The following is a 16808-nucleotide window of genomic DNA, read 5'->3' as shown; positions in this document are numbered from 1 at the left end:
GTTCAGCTGAGAACTTCACAGCAGTAACTGCTGTAGTATCTTCAGCATGCTGACTGCAGCATTTGAGTTCATATGCTAGTCTCCTTCCCCTGTATAGTTTGATCTGCTTTGTTCAAAGAAGTACCAGAACTGTAAGTATGTTACATGCATAAACGTTTTTTCATTTACATATAACTTGATGTAATAACTATCTTTTGAGCGAACAGACTGCCTGTATGAAATGAGCTGTAGACTGCAGTTGTCCTTACCAGTTTGTTGCCGTATTTGAGCTCATGTATGCAGCCATCCTTGCTTGGTTTCAGGTCATGAGTGATGGATAAGTTGGAGTTGTTAAAAGACCATTTGTTTTTCGTGAATTCTGCAAGCTGAAATGGTTGCTTTGATGACTTTGTTACTCCAACCAATTCTCGAATGAGAGCCATGCCACTCTTGGCCTTGTGCTCCCTGAAGTAAAGAGGAGGAAATTCTCATTAGATCAGAAGAAATTGATATTTCTTTCTTAAACATAGGCAAATAAAACTTTTCAGTGTCCACTGGAATAAATTTGGATCTGTTTTGAAGGTAATGTACAAATACTTCTATATAAGTTGAATATCGATTCCTGCAGAAAGCATCAATTTGTAGTTTGAAAGGAAGATGCAATAACACCATATGTTATTAGCAATCAATGTATCATATAGTAAGATTTTATTTGTTTCTAGAAAAAACTACCAGTAAGTATCATGCAGGACTTACTAATCAGCATACAAATGCGTTTCTAGACTCAATGTACAGTTCTTCACTGATACGTATGATTGATACCACGGTAAAAACAAAAATACCTTATCTGAAGACGAATGAGTTCAGTACCACAGTCATACACGAAGCGAGTCCAGGAGCTCATATTTTGATCCTTGATGTAATGTGGCAATAGACAGGCCTTCAGAGAGAAAGGCTTCACATTGACCATGCTAAGAACCTGTGGAGCCTGCCTTGGCACAGTACAAGATGCAGCAACACGAAGACTGACAGGAGGGGAACCAGCATATGCACCACGACTTTTCAGTTCAAACCACCTCTCAAAGGAAAGCTTGGAATCAGGCTGTGTAAGCTCTTGAAGAGAGATCGAAACCTTCCCCAATGGTTCTGATTTCTTCGATGACGAGGCCCCAAAATAGGCCTGATCAACCATTGCTGTAAGAATGAGTTCGCCAGTCGGTTCACATTGGAAACCAGCTCCGATACTCTTCCCTGTTTTCGTTGAAATATCTAACCTGCCGCCATCACTGATAAATACATCTGGTTGAGTCTTGGTGAACCACACGTACACACTTTTCTCTGGAATTGCAGATGGTAAATTCTTGATGTCCACAATCTGTAAATATAACTGCAAAGAATGAAAATATTTTGAGTTCATAAATTCAGTAAATGTCTGTTGGCATTAGAAGTGCTCAATATCAAATATCAGGCGTGCTTCCAAATCAATAATAATATTAATAGTACAACGTACCATGTTTTGGGTTATTTACTAGATAAGAAACATCTTTAAAACCGAAATTATTGTACTTGTGTAACTATTTCTTCATTCATGGACAACAATAAGATGTACAAAGAGCATCATACCTCCACAACTGTTGTTTCAAGAATAGTAAGATGCTTCTCTGCTTTATCGACACCAAAAACACTATCATCCTCACTATTAAATATCTGAGGAACGGATGTCACAGGAGATGGCAGGCTTCCACGGTACATAGCGCCAACCTTCCAGTATCTCAGACCAAAGTTATTCTCGAACTGCTCAGTGGTCCCTGAAAATCCAGTGTCGAGCTTGTTTCCTTCAGCTCGGTCATCATCTGTGTCATCATGCTCCAGAACTCTCCCAAGAAGATTCAGCATGTCACTGTAGTAGGTAACAGAATTCAGTTGGTGGGTGTGCCACATTAGATCCACGTCGTAGGTTGGCACACGAAAGAGGTTCATTCCTTTCTCCTGATTCAGCTTGATCAAATACAAAAAACCTTTGTATCGAGCTAGAGCTTCTTCAAGAAAACGATGATCATGCATGTTTGGTGTTCCAACCTGCCAGAAACAAAGGAGCTCACTGACTTTCTGTACACATTTTTTATTTATTGTTCTTGCATATTTTTCCTTTTACAAAAAGGCAGTAGCACTGCTTTTCTATTGCTTTCTTCCACATGTATGGATCAACAGTGACACAACTTTTGAACTATCACCAACATTTGCTGGGCCAATAAAATCAGGTATCAATCTGCTTGTGAAATTTAGAATAGCTAATTTTTAGATATCAGTCGTTCAATCATGGGTAATCTACCACATTGACTTGTCTTATATGTAGTATATCAGAGCAAAGGTTAGTAATGTAACTACCTGGTAGACGAAAGAAGACTGTCTCCTAACAGCTGAGATCAAATCATAGGAAATGCCTCCTGCAGTTCCATCACCCACGTCAACAAAATCGTCAGAAGGACTTGTGTACTCCAACTCAAAAGGCTCCCCAGGATATAACTCAGTCCAAACTTTCTCAGCCTGATCCTTGGACTTTGCTTGAATGGAGGACTTGACATTGTTAGTGCCCAGTATTCTGCCATATAATCTCTTGCAGTCCTTTATGTACTGAGTCTGAAAGATATTGTTGTCAGCACAGCAAAACCAGAAATAACAAGATGATTTTGATTTAGACATTTCCAACCATGTTCACTAGTATTTTTTTTTATGCAAGAGATGCAAATAGCCAAATACTAGTTCTCAAATGTGGTGTTCACAGATTTTGAACGACACACAAGCATCTGTGAGTTAATAATAACTTAGATACTCATACCGGATTAAGCCGATGGCAGTGCCATATCCATTCACAATCGAGCGGAACAACCAAAGGCTCATCTGCAACAGAAGCCTCAGTGTACTTGGCAAGAAGAGGAAGCCAGCAAGCTTTGTACCTAGCACCACAACAAATTAATAATTCAAAGTCTATTCGACACAGAACATAAATTAATTTAGTATGAGTGATTTTTTTCATAGTATCACTTATTTCAGCATGATAGGGACTTTGAACTTAAATAAGAAGCCAGATTTTCATGCCAAAATTTCCAGATAAGGCCAGACTTGTAGCAACAAATTGGAACTGAAAACACAGATCGAATGATGGTTTCAGAAACTCTTCCACCAACTTATATTAATGTAAACTAAACTAGTGGTTTTTGTCTAATTTTCCTCAAGCAGGTGTTCGTCAGGAGACATGGACAATGTTCCAAATAGTGATTGCGCCAAGAGTTATCCTGAAATTCACCAAGAATTTATCGAAATATGGCAACGATACTGAGAAATTTTATTCCCGACACACCCTAGAGAGTAGAGGCTGTTCATCAATAACACCCCGACAGAAAAAGAATGGAACACCTCAGAAAATATACTGGTTTTCAGACTCAAAGGTCTCTTGTGTAAGTTGTGTTGTTGAAAAGCCAATGTGATGGCGATACCTGCGTATAGCCCTGTGGAGCAGCGGGCCCTCGTAGAGCCACCGGCGGCGGTCGACCGCGGCGAGGAACTCCAGGTGCCGCAGCGCGGCTGGGACGAGGTCCTCGCCGATGCCGATCCCCTGCGCCGCCGCCCACTGCGACTCCTGCTCTGCGTCCATCTTCTCCCCCCTTCCTCCGATCGACCCCACCCACCTGCAGTTCGGATAACCTGTAATGTAAGAGGTTTTTGCAAGCTATGACCCAGATGAGCAGAAAGGTAGAAACAGAGTTTTTTTGTGTGTGAAAAAGGTAGAAACAGAGTTTGGCATAATTAAATCAAGAAACTGTGCGTTGGACGACAAATAATCTGATGATGCAGACATAAACAAGAATCTACAACGGCAGGTCCAACATTAATCAGTTCAAACCCAAGCAAAAACTCTAGATTAACTACCGCGGACAGCAACAATAGTCGACTGAAATCTACAGCAATAAAACTGAACGAGAGCGCATACACCACTCGTCCTCAACAACTAGAAAAAAAAAAGCATTGGATCTACCAGCACATAAACGAATCGTATATAGAACATGAATAGCACGATCTACACGGACGGAAATCGGCATGCTGTCTCTACGCTCATCTATCTCGCAGCGTTGACTGAATCGACGACCGTAGACGAACCCCGCAAGAAGAAGAAGAGATAGATAGCTTGGGGGAAGAGGGAATCGGTGGCGTGCGCATACCTTGATGGCGAGGGAGGTTCGCGGGAGCTGAAGATCGATCGCTTGGATTTTTCCGGTTGGAATCAGCGGGGGCGAGTTGATGCGGGTGGGTAAGGGAAAGGGGACCGGCTCGATTACAACACGGCTCAGCCGGCACGCGAGCCGAGCGGGTAGTTCAGGAGGCTGCGGATTTTTTTTTTTCCTTCTAAAACTCACAATGCAATTTTTTACCTTATGAACAAACACAGCCCTTTCAATATATGGAGAGATTCATGATTTCCAACAAGTAACAACAGGAAGATTATCACTCCGAGAGGGCAAAATCTGTTATCCAAAGTAGAAGACCTTAGGACATGTTCGGTTGCCTGCATTACCTCTAACCAAGCCTAGTTGGGCCAATAAAAATGTGTTTGGTTGCAAACAAGAGGCCTAACTCGCATCGGCACGAACCTTAAAGTAGCACAGAGCCTGACTCACTGGAAACCCTTGAATCGGCAGTTTTCATTGAGCCAGGCTGAGTGTGGCGCAAAAGGGAGGCAGCGCCACTTGCGACGGCGCAAGGGGAAATTGAGTGGAGATGGCGGGAGATGGAAATCGGTCGAGGCGAGATGGCGTGCAATCTAGCCTCATCGCCCCATTTACTCGGTCACCACTAGCTCTAGGACAAGCACTTCCTCTATTCTTAGCACCGACGGCGGCGTCGACTCAAATATGTGCAAGCGGCGCGCCACGGACGCAATAGTAGCACTCTCCAGCAGGAGGAGCTGCTTATCCCCTTCCTCTTGGCCACTGTCTGGTCCTCCTCGACTCAGCCAGGGGCCCTCCTTCCTCGTCGTTATCTCCAAAGCGGGTAAGAAACATAGAACCCCCCCCCCCTATGTTAGGTTGGTTGCTAGGCTGTTAGGAAGGGTGTAGGATCGATTTCTCCATTGTTCACCGCACCCTCGATGTCGCCTAGGTTATGGTCGAACGAACGAAGCTGGTAGTTTAGGCAGCAACACTGATAGTTGTGATTCAGGCATGGCTCACAAGGGAGCTATTCGTCATGGTGATAAGCCTGTCATATGTTATGGTCCAATGTTAATCTGGGATCAGGAGAGGATATTGAATCTGAACTACATCTACAACTGCAATGACATAGAGGCTATGTGGATGCATCAAATGAAAAGAGCACCTTTCGCCAGGCATGTGCAGACCTTCGGGAGCAGGGGCTACTACAAGATAGCATCCACACCCGTGTGGAAGAGCAAGTAGCCACGTTCCTTCATGTTTTTGGTCATAACCAGAGATTCAGGATTATGCACAACACGTTCAGGAGGTCAATGGAGACCATTTCCAGGTACTTCAGGCAAGTGATGTATGATGTTGGGGAACTCAATGGAGAAATGATCAGGTCACCAACGGGCCGGACTTGTAACAAGATTCACACTAGTCCAAGATGGTGTCCATACTTCAAGGTGAGCACTGACAGTATGTAGTTCATGTCATGATATGCTTGTATTGTTCTGCTATAGCCATAACACCATCTTGTAATGCCATTTCAGGATTGCATTGGGGCAATAGACATATCACTGCCAGAGTGCCAATGTCACAATCTGCAACATACAAGGGTAGAAAGCATTACACAAAGCAAGAATGTTCTTGTTGTTGTTGACTTCGATCTGAAGTTCACATATGTGCTGGCTGGAAAGGATCAAGACATGATGCTAACACTCTAAGTGATAACATGAGTTGACCTAATGGCATCAATATACTCATGGCAAGTTCTACCTAGGAGATCCTGGCTATGCATGTCGACCGGGTGCTCTTCCACCCTTCAGAAAAAATAGGTACCATCGTGTTGGCTGGCTGGAAAGGATCAAGACATGATGCTAACACTCTAAGTGATAGCATGAGTCGACCTAATGGCATCAACATACTCATGGCAAGTTATACCTAGGAGATGTTAGCAATGCATGTCGACCAGGTGCTCTTCCACCCTTCAGGAAAATCAGGTACCATCTGAACGAGTTTGCTGGTAGGAACTAGCTCAGGACTCCACATGAACTGACACTCCAGCCTTAGAGTTACAATTGAGAGGGCATTCAGAGCTTTGAAGAATAGGTTTATGACCCTGGATCAAAAGCCATTCCACACTTTCCCCGCCCAGTTTAAGCTTATTCTTGCTTGTTGCATTCTGCGTAACTGGATCTTGTAATGTGGTTGTGATGAACTGGTGCCGGAGGAGGAAGAGGTGACGCTTGATGATGTTGTCAGCTTTGGCCATGGTGTGGAGGCATTTGACAGTGAAGCCTGGAAGAAAAAAGGGATGGGGTGGGCATAGGCAATGTGGGAAAACAGAGGCCAGACAAGGATCTGAAGAAGAAGAAGAAGAAGGGACAACATCAGCAGAATAAAAAGAAGACAAGGATGGACTTCCAACTAGTTTGGCATTGATGAACTTTACCCTATTGAGCCATTTGACTATTATATTTGTACTGATATTTGTTAGTAGCTAGGATGAATTATGATATGTTTCCTAACTAGGACTAAAACTACGTTCAGGTCGTGTGTGGTAAGGTCACCACTAGTGAGAAGTGGTGATAACACTTTATGCAGTTTGCAACCAAACACCGTGTAGTTTTGTGCGCCCAGTGTAATGCAGGCAACCAAATTGCGGGTCAATATTGGTTCCCTTATGCAGAAAGCCTAGATGCGGGCAACCAAAGTATGTGTGGATGCTAGTTTTTGGCCTGTTTTACCTCAGCCAGGCCCATTTGAGACACACGTGCAAAGTGGCAAAAAATGGTGCAGGTAACAAAACACGCCCTTATTGACCCACATACTGGAAACTGGGATGAAGATTTAATCCATGATACATTCTACCCTGTTGATGTGCATCACATATTACAAATCCCTTTGAATGTTTAGGGAATGACACTTTGTTGCATGGCATTATACTAAGTCAGGTACATTCTCTGTTCAATCTGCTTATCATAGGGAATGGGATCATAAGTGTGGACAGCGTATGCATGCGAAGGATGGCCATGGTCGAGCAAATCCAAACCCCATTTGGGCTGACATCTGGAAACTTAAGGCGACGACTAAGGTTATAAAAATTTCCTCTAGAAAGTATTACATCCTTCCCTGTAAGGGCGTACTGAGAAAAAGACATGTTTTAACACAAGCACAATGTCCAATCTGCTTGAGGGGGGCCAAGGATATTCAACACTATCTTTTCAACTCTAAGAGGGTTAGAAAAATTTAGGAAGAGTTGGATCTAACAAAGGCGAACAGGAAGGCCATATGCCGAGACATGTCGGTTTTTGTTAACTTGAACCAAATTATAGATGAGAACTTGATACGTCTCCAACGTATCTATAATTTTTGATTGTTCCATGCTATTATATTATCAACCTTGGATGTTTTATATGCATTAATATGCTATTTTATATGTTTTTTTGGGACTAACCTATTAACCTAGAGCCCAGTGCCAGTTTCTGTTTTTTCCTTGTTTTTAACTATCGCGGAAAAGGAAAATCAAACGGAGTCCAATTGACCTGAAACTTCATGGAGATTATTTTTGGACCAGAAGAAGCCCACGGAGTACCGGAGGTGGGCCAGAAGAGTCCCGAGGCCACCACGAGGGTGGGGGTGCGCCCCCTGCCTCGTGGCTGCCTCGGGAACCCCCCTGACTTGTCCCCAACTCCAACACCTCATATATAACCCAAAACTTCCAGAAAGAAACCTAGATCGGGAGTTCCACCGCCAGAAGCCTCCGTAGCCACCGAAAACCAATCTAGACCCATTTCGGCACATTGCCGGAGGGGGAATCCCTCTTCGGTGGCCATCTTCATCATCCCGGTGCTCTCCATGACGAGGATGGAGTAGTTCTCCCTCAGGGCTGAGGGTATGTACCAGTAGCTATGTGTTTGATCTCTCTCTCTCTCTCTCTCGTGTTCTTGAGTCGGCACGATCTTGATGTATCGTGAGCTTTGCTATTATATTTGGATCTTATGATGTTTCTCCCCCTCTACTCTCTTGTGATGAATTGAGTTTTCCCTTTAAAGTTATCTTATCGGATTGAGTCTTTAAGGATTTGAGAACACTTGATGTATGTCTTGCACGTGCTTATTTGTGGTGACAATGGGATATCATGTGATCCACTTGATGTATGTTTTGGTGATCAACTTGTGAGTTCCGTGACCTTGTGAACTTATGCATAGGGGTTGGCACACGTTTTCGTCTTGACTCTCCGGTAGAATCTTTGGGGCACTCTTTGAAGTTCTTTGTGTTGGTTGAATAGATGAATCTGAGATTGTGTGATGCATATCGTATAATCATACCCATGAATACTTGAGGTGACATTGGAGTATCTAGGTGACATTAGGGTTTTGGTTGATTTGTGTCTTAAGGTGTTATTCTAGTATGAACTCTATGATAGATTGAACGGAAAGAATAGCTTCATGTTATTTTACTACAGACTCTTGAATAGATCGATCAGAAAGGATAACTTTGAGGTGGTTTCGTACCCTATAATAATCTCTTCGTTTGTTCTCCGCTATTAGTGACTTTGGAGTGACTCTTTGTTGCATGATGAGGGATAGTTATATGATCCAATTATGTTATTATTGTTGAGAGAACTTGCACTAGTGAAAGTATTAACCCTAGGCCTTGTTTCAACACATTGCAATACCGTTTACGCTCACTGTTATCATTAGTTACCTTGCTGTTTTTATATTTTCAGATTACAAAAACCTATATCTACCATCCATATTGCACTTGTATCACCATCTCTTCGCCAAACTAGTGCACCTATACAATTTACCATTGTATTGGGTGTGTTGGGGACACAAGAGACTCTTTGTTATTTGGTTGCAGGGTTGTTTGAGAGAGACCATATTCATCCTACGCCTCCCACGGATTGATAAATCTTAGGTCATCCACTTGAGGGAAATTTGCTACTGTCCTACAAACCTCTGCACTTGGAGGCCCAACAACGTCTACAAGAAGAAGGTTGTGTAGTAGACATCGGAACTCAGGGAAGAGTATTGGAGGTCTGAGCTTGTGGTTGTGGCATCTTGGTACCTATGGTGGCAACGCTGACAGCTAACAATGGGTGTATCAGTACTGCCAGTAGGTAGAACAACAACATCCATCAGAGCAATTGCCACAAAATTCCGGAGAGTGACTAAAAAGAAGAATGAAAGGAAGAAGGGACCGAAAAAGTGGTGCAAACCGTTGCATGACTTTTTGAAAGTTAATGTAGATGTCTCATTCCACATAGAAGATCGATCAGGAGCTACTCGAACAGTCATCAGAGATGAATGATGTTTTGTAGCAGATGCAACATGGTTCGTTCCACATCTTTCGGATGTGGCTTCTGCTGAAACAATTGCTCTCAGGAATGGTATTAATTTGTCAGCTCATGTGGGATTCTCGAGGGTAGAGGTTGAGTGTCACATCCCTAGCTTCTGGTACTGCTTAGTGCTAGCATCTGGTGTTGCATCATTTTTAAATTCCTCAGAAACTTGAAATGGGGATGTCAGAACCCCCAGCACCCCCCTTAAACCAACTAGGGTTACTAAAATCATTTTCAATGAACCCAAAATGCCCTTCTAAAATGTTCATGATCTTTGTCGTGGTCTAGAACCTCTGACAAAAATGGTGCACAAATTTCTAGGTCATCCAAAGGTCACTGGATTAAATCATATGTTATTTGAATTTGGGCATTTAAATGTTAGTAAATATTTTAAATGCCCAAGTAATCCTAAACTGAAATGTTCCATGTTGGATATATTCTATACAGTGGGAATGTGCAGTTTGGTGATTTTTGAAAGGGTCTAGGTATTTTTAGAAAAGCCACAAAGATTACAGAAAAATAGAAAACTGAAACAGAAAGAGAGAGAGAGAAGGAACCTCACCTGGGCTTACCTGGCGGCCCAAGTGGCCGGCCCAGCCCACCACCGCAGCCCTCTGTTGCCTTCCTCCTCGCGCCAGTAGGCAGGGGCGCGTGCCCGGCACGCGCAGCCACACGCCGGCCACCTCCTCCCTGCCTGGCTGCCTCCTCCTTCCCCTGGACGTCTCTTGCAGCGCCACGCACCCCCTGGAACCCTCTCACTCTCTCCCGACCTCTTCCCTGCTCTCTCTCCCTCTCGTGCCCGAGCGCAGCCGCAGCCGCGCCGCCGTAACGCCGCAGCCTCCGTGCTCCCCTCGCCTCCCCGACGTGTCCACGAGCATCGCCACGCCTCCCTCATCCTCTCCTTCCAGCCACGCCCCGCCGAAGGCTCTGCATCGACGCCATCTTCATCATCTTCGTCGTCGGCCACCGGAGATCCCTCTCGCTGCCCCGCCCGCTCCGATGCTTCCCTGAGCACGCTGAGGCCACCTCTGCACTCTTTGTGAGCTCCTGATTCTCCCCCTGTGCTTGCCCCCTCCGTTCCCGTCCGCTAGCTCCGTCTTCCACCACGGCCGAAGCTCGCCGCCGCCCCCGCACGTCGCCGTCGTGGCCACAGCCACCACAGCTCGTGCCCGAGCACACCATCGTGCTCAGCACGATCACATGAGCCCGTAGACACCCGCAGCGCCTCCTCCTGTGCTCTGTAGCGCCACCGCGAGGATGCCTGAGCTGCTGCCGCCGCTGAACCTCGTCGCCGGCCACTCTTCCGGCCACCCCAGCACCTACCGCTGCCACCACTCGATGCGCGCCACTGCGTGCGTTCGAACGCAACAGACCGCGGCCAAAATGGTGCCCTGTGGCCCATTTCCGAGTCCCTCCGCCGCGTCTATCGTCGCCGGCGTCGAGCCGCCGGCGAGTTGACCTCGTTTGACCTAGGGTTTGACTCCCCTGGGTCAACGAAAGGTGGGCCCAGGCCCCTACTTAATTAGTGTAGGTTTAATTAGTGTTAAATTAACCTATTTAATTAGATGAGCCACTGGCATGTGGGCCCAGGCCCTAATTAACCTAGGTTAGTGCTAACCTAACACTAACTAACTCTGTTAGTTAGTTGTTTCACTGACATGTGGGTCCCAGCCGTCAGGTTTGACCTGGGCTGGCGCCTTTGACCTGCTGATGTCACCCCGACGTCATGCTGACGCAATAACTCTTTTTCTGGATTTATTCTTTCACGGGAAATTCCAGAAAATGTTTTAAACTTCTAAAAATCATATAAAATCAACCGTAGCTCAGAATGAAATAAATTATATATGAAAAATGATCAGAAAAATCCAATCTATCCATCTGTACCATTTTCATGCATGTTAAAACAACTTATGGCTGTTGTTTAGGCCAAATCATATAAATGGCATTTAAACCCTCACATATGGAGTTTGAATTTGAACCTAGGGTTCAAACCAACTCCATTTAACATGTTGCTAGTTGCATTAGCTCAAAACATAGCATATTGGCATGTCATGATCATGCACCATATTGTGTGTTGCATTGATTGTGCTCTCCTTCTCTGTTGCCGGCATTTGTCCCCTCTCGATAGACGTATTCCGATGATGAGTTCGATGACACTGATGAAGAGCTATACTATCTTCAAAAGTGCCAGGCAAGCAAAACCCCCTTCTTCATTTCGATACAATCCCACTCTCTCGCTACTGCTCTCTTTTACTGCATTAGGACAACAACGATTCAACTGTTACATGCTGCGGTAGTTGAACCCCTTTTCCTCTGCATGACCTGTCATTGCCACAGTAAATAGATGAAACCCACTAGCATGAGTAGGATTTGTTTGAGCCCTGATGTGCCTACTCATTCATGCTTGTTTGTCATGCCTGCTACTGCTTAGAGTTGAGTCAGGTCTGATTCATCGGGGATGAATTGGAATGGTGATGAACATGTCCTACTGTGTGTGAGCTAAGTGTGTGAACACGATTTGGTAAAGGTAGCGGTGAGAGGCCATGTAGGAGTACGTGGTGGGTTGTCTCATTGAAACCGTTCTCAGGAACCGAGTTCTGTGTTTGTGATCCATGAACAGCTACTACCACTCATTGGGATCCTTAATTGACCCTCTCGACTTATTAACTGCCCTAGTCCTCTGTCCAGGAGTTGCAGCTAGTTTCTGGTGTTTATAGGATATGTGTTGGCGGCCGTGCATAGCGCTGACCCTAGGGGTGGGCTATGATGCGGTAGCTACACCGTGGCACGGTGTACTGGGCGCCCGTTTGGTGTCTCGGGAACCCTGCACACATCGTTTGGGGCTGTGAGCGAAACTCCGGCCGGATCTCCTCGCGGATAGAACCTGAATAGGCGATAAACCTGGACTAGAGACTTGTGTGGTTAGTCAGGTCGTGGCCGACTCCCTCGCCAGGCTTCCGCTTGAAGGTTGCCGAGATACACAACGTGTACATGGTGGTAAGTGGCGAGAGCGTGTGTGAAGAAGTACACCCTTGCAGGGTTATAAATGATCTATTCGAATAGCCGTGTACGTGGTAAAGGACTTCTGGGTTGCCTATAACAGTTCATAGATAACTTGAAGTGGATACTCTAAAACTCGCAAGATAAGCGTGAGTGCTATGGATGGCCTTCTCGTAGGGAGACGGGAGCGGATCCATAGTGGTGTATTGATATGGTGAATATGTGGACTCGTGTGCACCACCTCAAAAGATTTACTTGCAGTCATAGTTTAAGATAGCCACCGAGTCAAAGCTGGCTTGCTGCAGTTAAAACTCCACCACCCCCTTGTTGATACCGATGCATATATAGTTAGTTCTGATGTAAGTCTTGCTGCGTACATTTGTACTCACGTTTGCCTATTTTATGTTTTGCAGAGAGACGTCAGTCCCGCTAGTAGTTCCGTGTGGACTTTGAAGTTTAGCTTGATACCTCAGCTACGATCTTGTGCCCTCGACAGGATCTGGTAGATAGTCAGGCTTCTCAGCCTTTTTCATTTGTAGATGTCTGTACCCAGACATGTTAAGCTTTCGCATGTGCTTTGACCTGTATGCTCTGAATGTTGGGTCATGAGACCCATGTTTGTAATATCTCGCTCCTCGGAGCCTAATGAATAAATACTTGAGTCGTAGAGTTATGTTGTGATGCCATGTTGTATTCGCACATATCGAGCATATTGTGTGTATGATTGGAATGCTTGGTATGCGTGGGATCCGACAACCTAGTTGTTTATCCTTGGTAGCCTCTCTTATGGGGAAATGTAGTCTTGTGCTTCCATGAGCCATAGTAGTCCGCTACAGCCCGGTTCACCAGAGTCCTGCTAGCCCAGCACTACTGCTCTGGAACACTTGACTGGCTGGCATGTGATTCACTTCGTTCATGTGTCTGTCCCTTCGGGGAAATGTCACGCGGTGACATCCGGAGTCCTGCCTAGCCTGCTACAGCCCGGGTTCCCGGAGTCCTGTTAGCCCAGTGCTACAGCCCGGATTCGCACGCTGCTGACCGACATGCTCGATGTTGATTCATGTATGCCTGTCTCCGTAAGTTAGTGCCACTTTGGGTTCACGACTAGTCATGTCGGCCCGGGTTCTCTGTCATATGGATGCTAGTGACACTATCATATACGTGAGCCAAAAGGAGCAAACGGTCCCGGGCCATGGTAAGGCGACACCCGTGGGAATACCATGTGTGAGGCCGCAAAGTGATATGAGGTGTTACCGGCTAGATCGATGTGACTTGGAATCGGGGTCCTAACATTGAGTCAGATTATGAACTTGTAATTGATGCAAACAAAGATCCATATAGATTCAATGGTTCGCAAGCAGCAATGATTGTTGAATGCGCTCAACTCCCTTATGACTTTGGAGAGGTGAAATTTTCTCCATGCAACCAAGAAGCAAAAACATCGCAACAAATGCTTTGGCTAAACAAGCGTATATGATGAAGAATTCTTCTGTTTGGGAAGATGACTCAGCTGATTTCATTTTGTCTTTTATTGTAACTAACATTGTTATTATCTGAGAAATGAAATCTCTACTCTGTAAAAAAACACAACCCTTCCTAAGAGTATCTCCTCTCTTTTTTGGGTTCCTAAGAGCATCTCCAATAGATGATGCAGATATGAAAGCAGCTGATTTTTACATCACCAAGGTACAGACTCCAACATATGATTTAAATGTAAAAGAAATTACTCAAGATTTGCTCGTGATTTAAAACATGGCACCAAGTGACGGCGCGCCGTGTTTCGATAGATTTGGCTGTTGGCTAGAGTGCTGGCACCCCGATGGCTCCCGTAGCTCGTGGTCGTCGTCAGAGTATGGCTACTGGCTGCCGGAGCCACTGCAAGCAGTTGCGCGACCACCATAACCAAGCCGGCCGACCACTGCTTTGGTCGGCATCGTCGGTGTTGAATCGCCGGTGGTGTGTCGTCGAAATTAGGGCCAGCCACCAGCCGACAAGCATCAAGGAGGCATAGGAGACGCTTTCGCCAGCTGCTTGTCACCGCCGCAACTACCATCTATGCTCCGACATGCAGCTGCCTGGTTTGTTCCACCTCACACACAAGGTGTTCGACCAAATTTGCACAAGATATTTTACATCATCTATTGGAGCGGCTTTCATGTCTGCCCTATTTTAAACTATTTGTTGTAGTTGGATGTTTTGGTGATGTAAAAACCCACTTTTTTGGTGACGTAAATTTTACTCTAACCACTTTTTGATGATGATGTATTTTACATTATCAATTGGAGATGTTTTAATGACATGAGCATTTTTGAGAGACTGAGTCGAGAAATTTTAATATTGATTTAGTTTTGATGTAAACACCTCATAATCAATGGCAGTGGTAGGCCTTAGGCAACTAGGGGACCTTGGCATGAGGCTTGACAAAATAATCATTGCTTGAGTGTAGCTACAGTTTTACTGGTGAGATTCACAACGGTAGCAAACAAGGTGGCTGGGACATGAGCCATTCATGGCACGGTCATTGCTCGTAGTTGACGGACACGCCATACCACTGAAAAAATAGCATCGAAGAAGTTGAAACAAATTCAGAAAAATGCGAGTACCACTTGAATTCGAGTGGGTTAGTTTGGGTAGGTTTCACCACAAGGAAACTAAAGACAACTTCAACGGGATCACCAATCATCCACAAATGCCTGAATCGGACACACTTTTGGTGATGGTCACCAAATTTATCCAGACTATTCCGGACATTTGAAATGAGCTGACGTCTACCACGTCGGACTCCCAACAACACCGAGAAAAGTGTGGTGTTGTGCGTAAGAAGAACAAGATGATTTTCAACAATTTTTTCAATGTAAACTTGGGTTGAGTACTTCAGTGATGTTTTTTCTTCTATGAATCTTGATAGGTCTTATTAATCATTCAGTAAGTGTGGTGTTGTGTCTGGCATCACGATTTTGGAACTGTGCAATCATGCATTTACACAAAATGACGACATATTATTATCTAAAGTGGAAGGAAACTAATGACGGCGGAGTCCCTCCGTCAACATTCCAAGGAACTAACTGAAGCCTGCTGACCTCTGGCCGCATGAACCTCCTTCAGCAAGGATGAATCATGTTACCATCTGAACCTCCGATCATTTGACGAATTTGAGAAACCACAATCACAGAGTAAGAAGATTAAGTTCCACACTCCCACTTAAAACACATAACAGAGACCACACTGCTACACAACAGCAACAGATGTTCGCACACAAAATACAGAACTAAGACACTGACAATAGTAACACATGATGACACGACTCACACATAACCATAGAGACAACTACCAGGACCCATGAAACAATTTTCCAAAGAAATCACTGGCCACCACGAAGGCGGAGCACCAGGTGAAGGGTGGACTCCTTTTGAATGTTGTAATCAGCAAGAGTACGTTCGTCCTCGAGCTGCTTGCCTGTGAATATCAGACGCTACTGGTCCGGCGGGATGCCCTCCTTGTCTTGAATCTTCGCCTTAACATTGTCGATGGTGTCGGAGGACTCCACCTCGAGGGTGATAGTCTTGCCAGTGAGGGTCTTCGCGAAGATCTGCATCTGCATCGTGGGAATTTGCAAACCGGCAAGGTTAATTCACCAAGTAGGTACAGAATAATCCAGTCAAGTGCTTAAGAAAAGTCAGAAATCGTAAGGATGCAGTTTAAATCTTTTCATGACAAAAGAGTAAATCTGCAGTAAACAATCGACAGCTACCAATAGCAACCACATAATCATGGAATAGTAAGGTTGATGATACAACTCTTGAGGTTTATCTCCAATGTTTTAAATAAAAACCAATAAATAGTAATCACATCATCGTGAAAGAATATTGACTAAGCAGATTGTGCTAACATATGTGCGTTGACCATTCACTGGTAGAAAAATGCACATTTGTCCCGGTTCTAGAGGGCCTTTAGTCCCTCCACGTGGCCGCTGTCTGGAGCTCCACCTTTAGTCCCAGTTGGTATTACCAACCGGGACTAAAGGAAATTTTACGAAATATGTTTTTTATTTTTTCCCAATTTTTAAATTTCTGAATTATTTTACAATTTAATCTCTAATCACCCCTCATCACTGCTCAATTTAACCTCTAACCTCTAATCACCCCTCATCATTCCAAATCGTTTAACTTCCCGGCCGGTCGCCCGTCCTCTCACTACTCCAGCCTGAGCACGCTTAACTTCCAGGTTCTATTCCCCCTCGTTTCCAAGTCTGCACTTGTTGTTTTCCTAACAATAGTAAGATGTCAATC

General features: G+C 44.8%; 1 protein-coding gene and 1 pseudogene across 4 annotated transcripts; both read right to left on the bottom strand.

The window, feature by feature from the left end:
- LOC125525391 (glycine-rich domain-containing protein 1-like) lies at positions 1-4351 on the bottom strand (the record flags this gene model as incomplete). 4 transcript variants are annotated; one of them, XM_048690396.1, is given in 8 exon segments in its annotated part: positions 1-103; positions 249-444; positions 822-1366; positions 1603-2058; positions 2368-2619; positions 2819-2936; positions 3477-3668; positions 4200-4351. In XM_048690396.1, coding segments are annotated over 7 exon segments (1828 nt in total), but the record flags the coding sequence as incomplete, so codon positions are not given.
- Positions 1-16114, bottom strand: part of LOC125525393 — a 98422-nt pseudogene extending 82308 nt beyond the window's left edge.
- Between the last annotated feature and the right edge of the window lie 694 nt (positions 16115-16808).

This window comes from Triticum urartu, chromosome 7, assembly GCF_003073215.2.
Source record: "Triticum urartu cultivar G1812 chromosome 7, Tu2.1, whole genome shotgun sequence".
NCBI lineage: Eukaryota > Viridiplantae > Streptophyta > Magnoliopsida > Poales > Poaceae > Triticum > Triticum urartu.
Note: the sequence above shows the minus strand (reverse complement) of the source record. Positions and strands in the feature narration are given on the sequence as shown.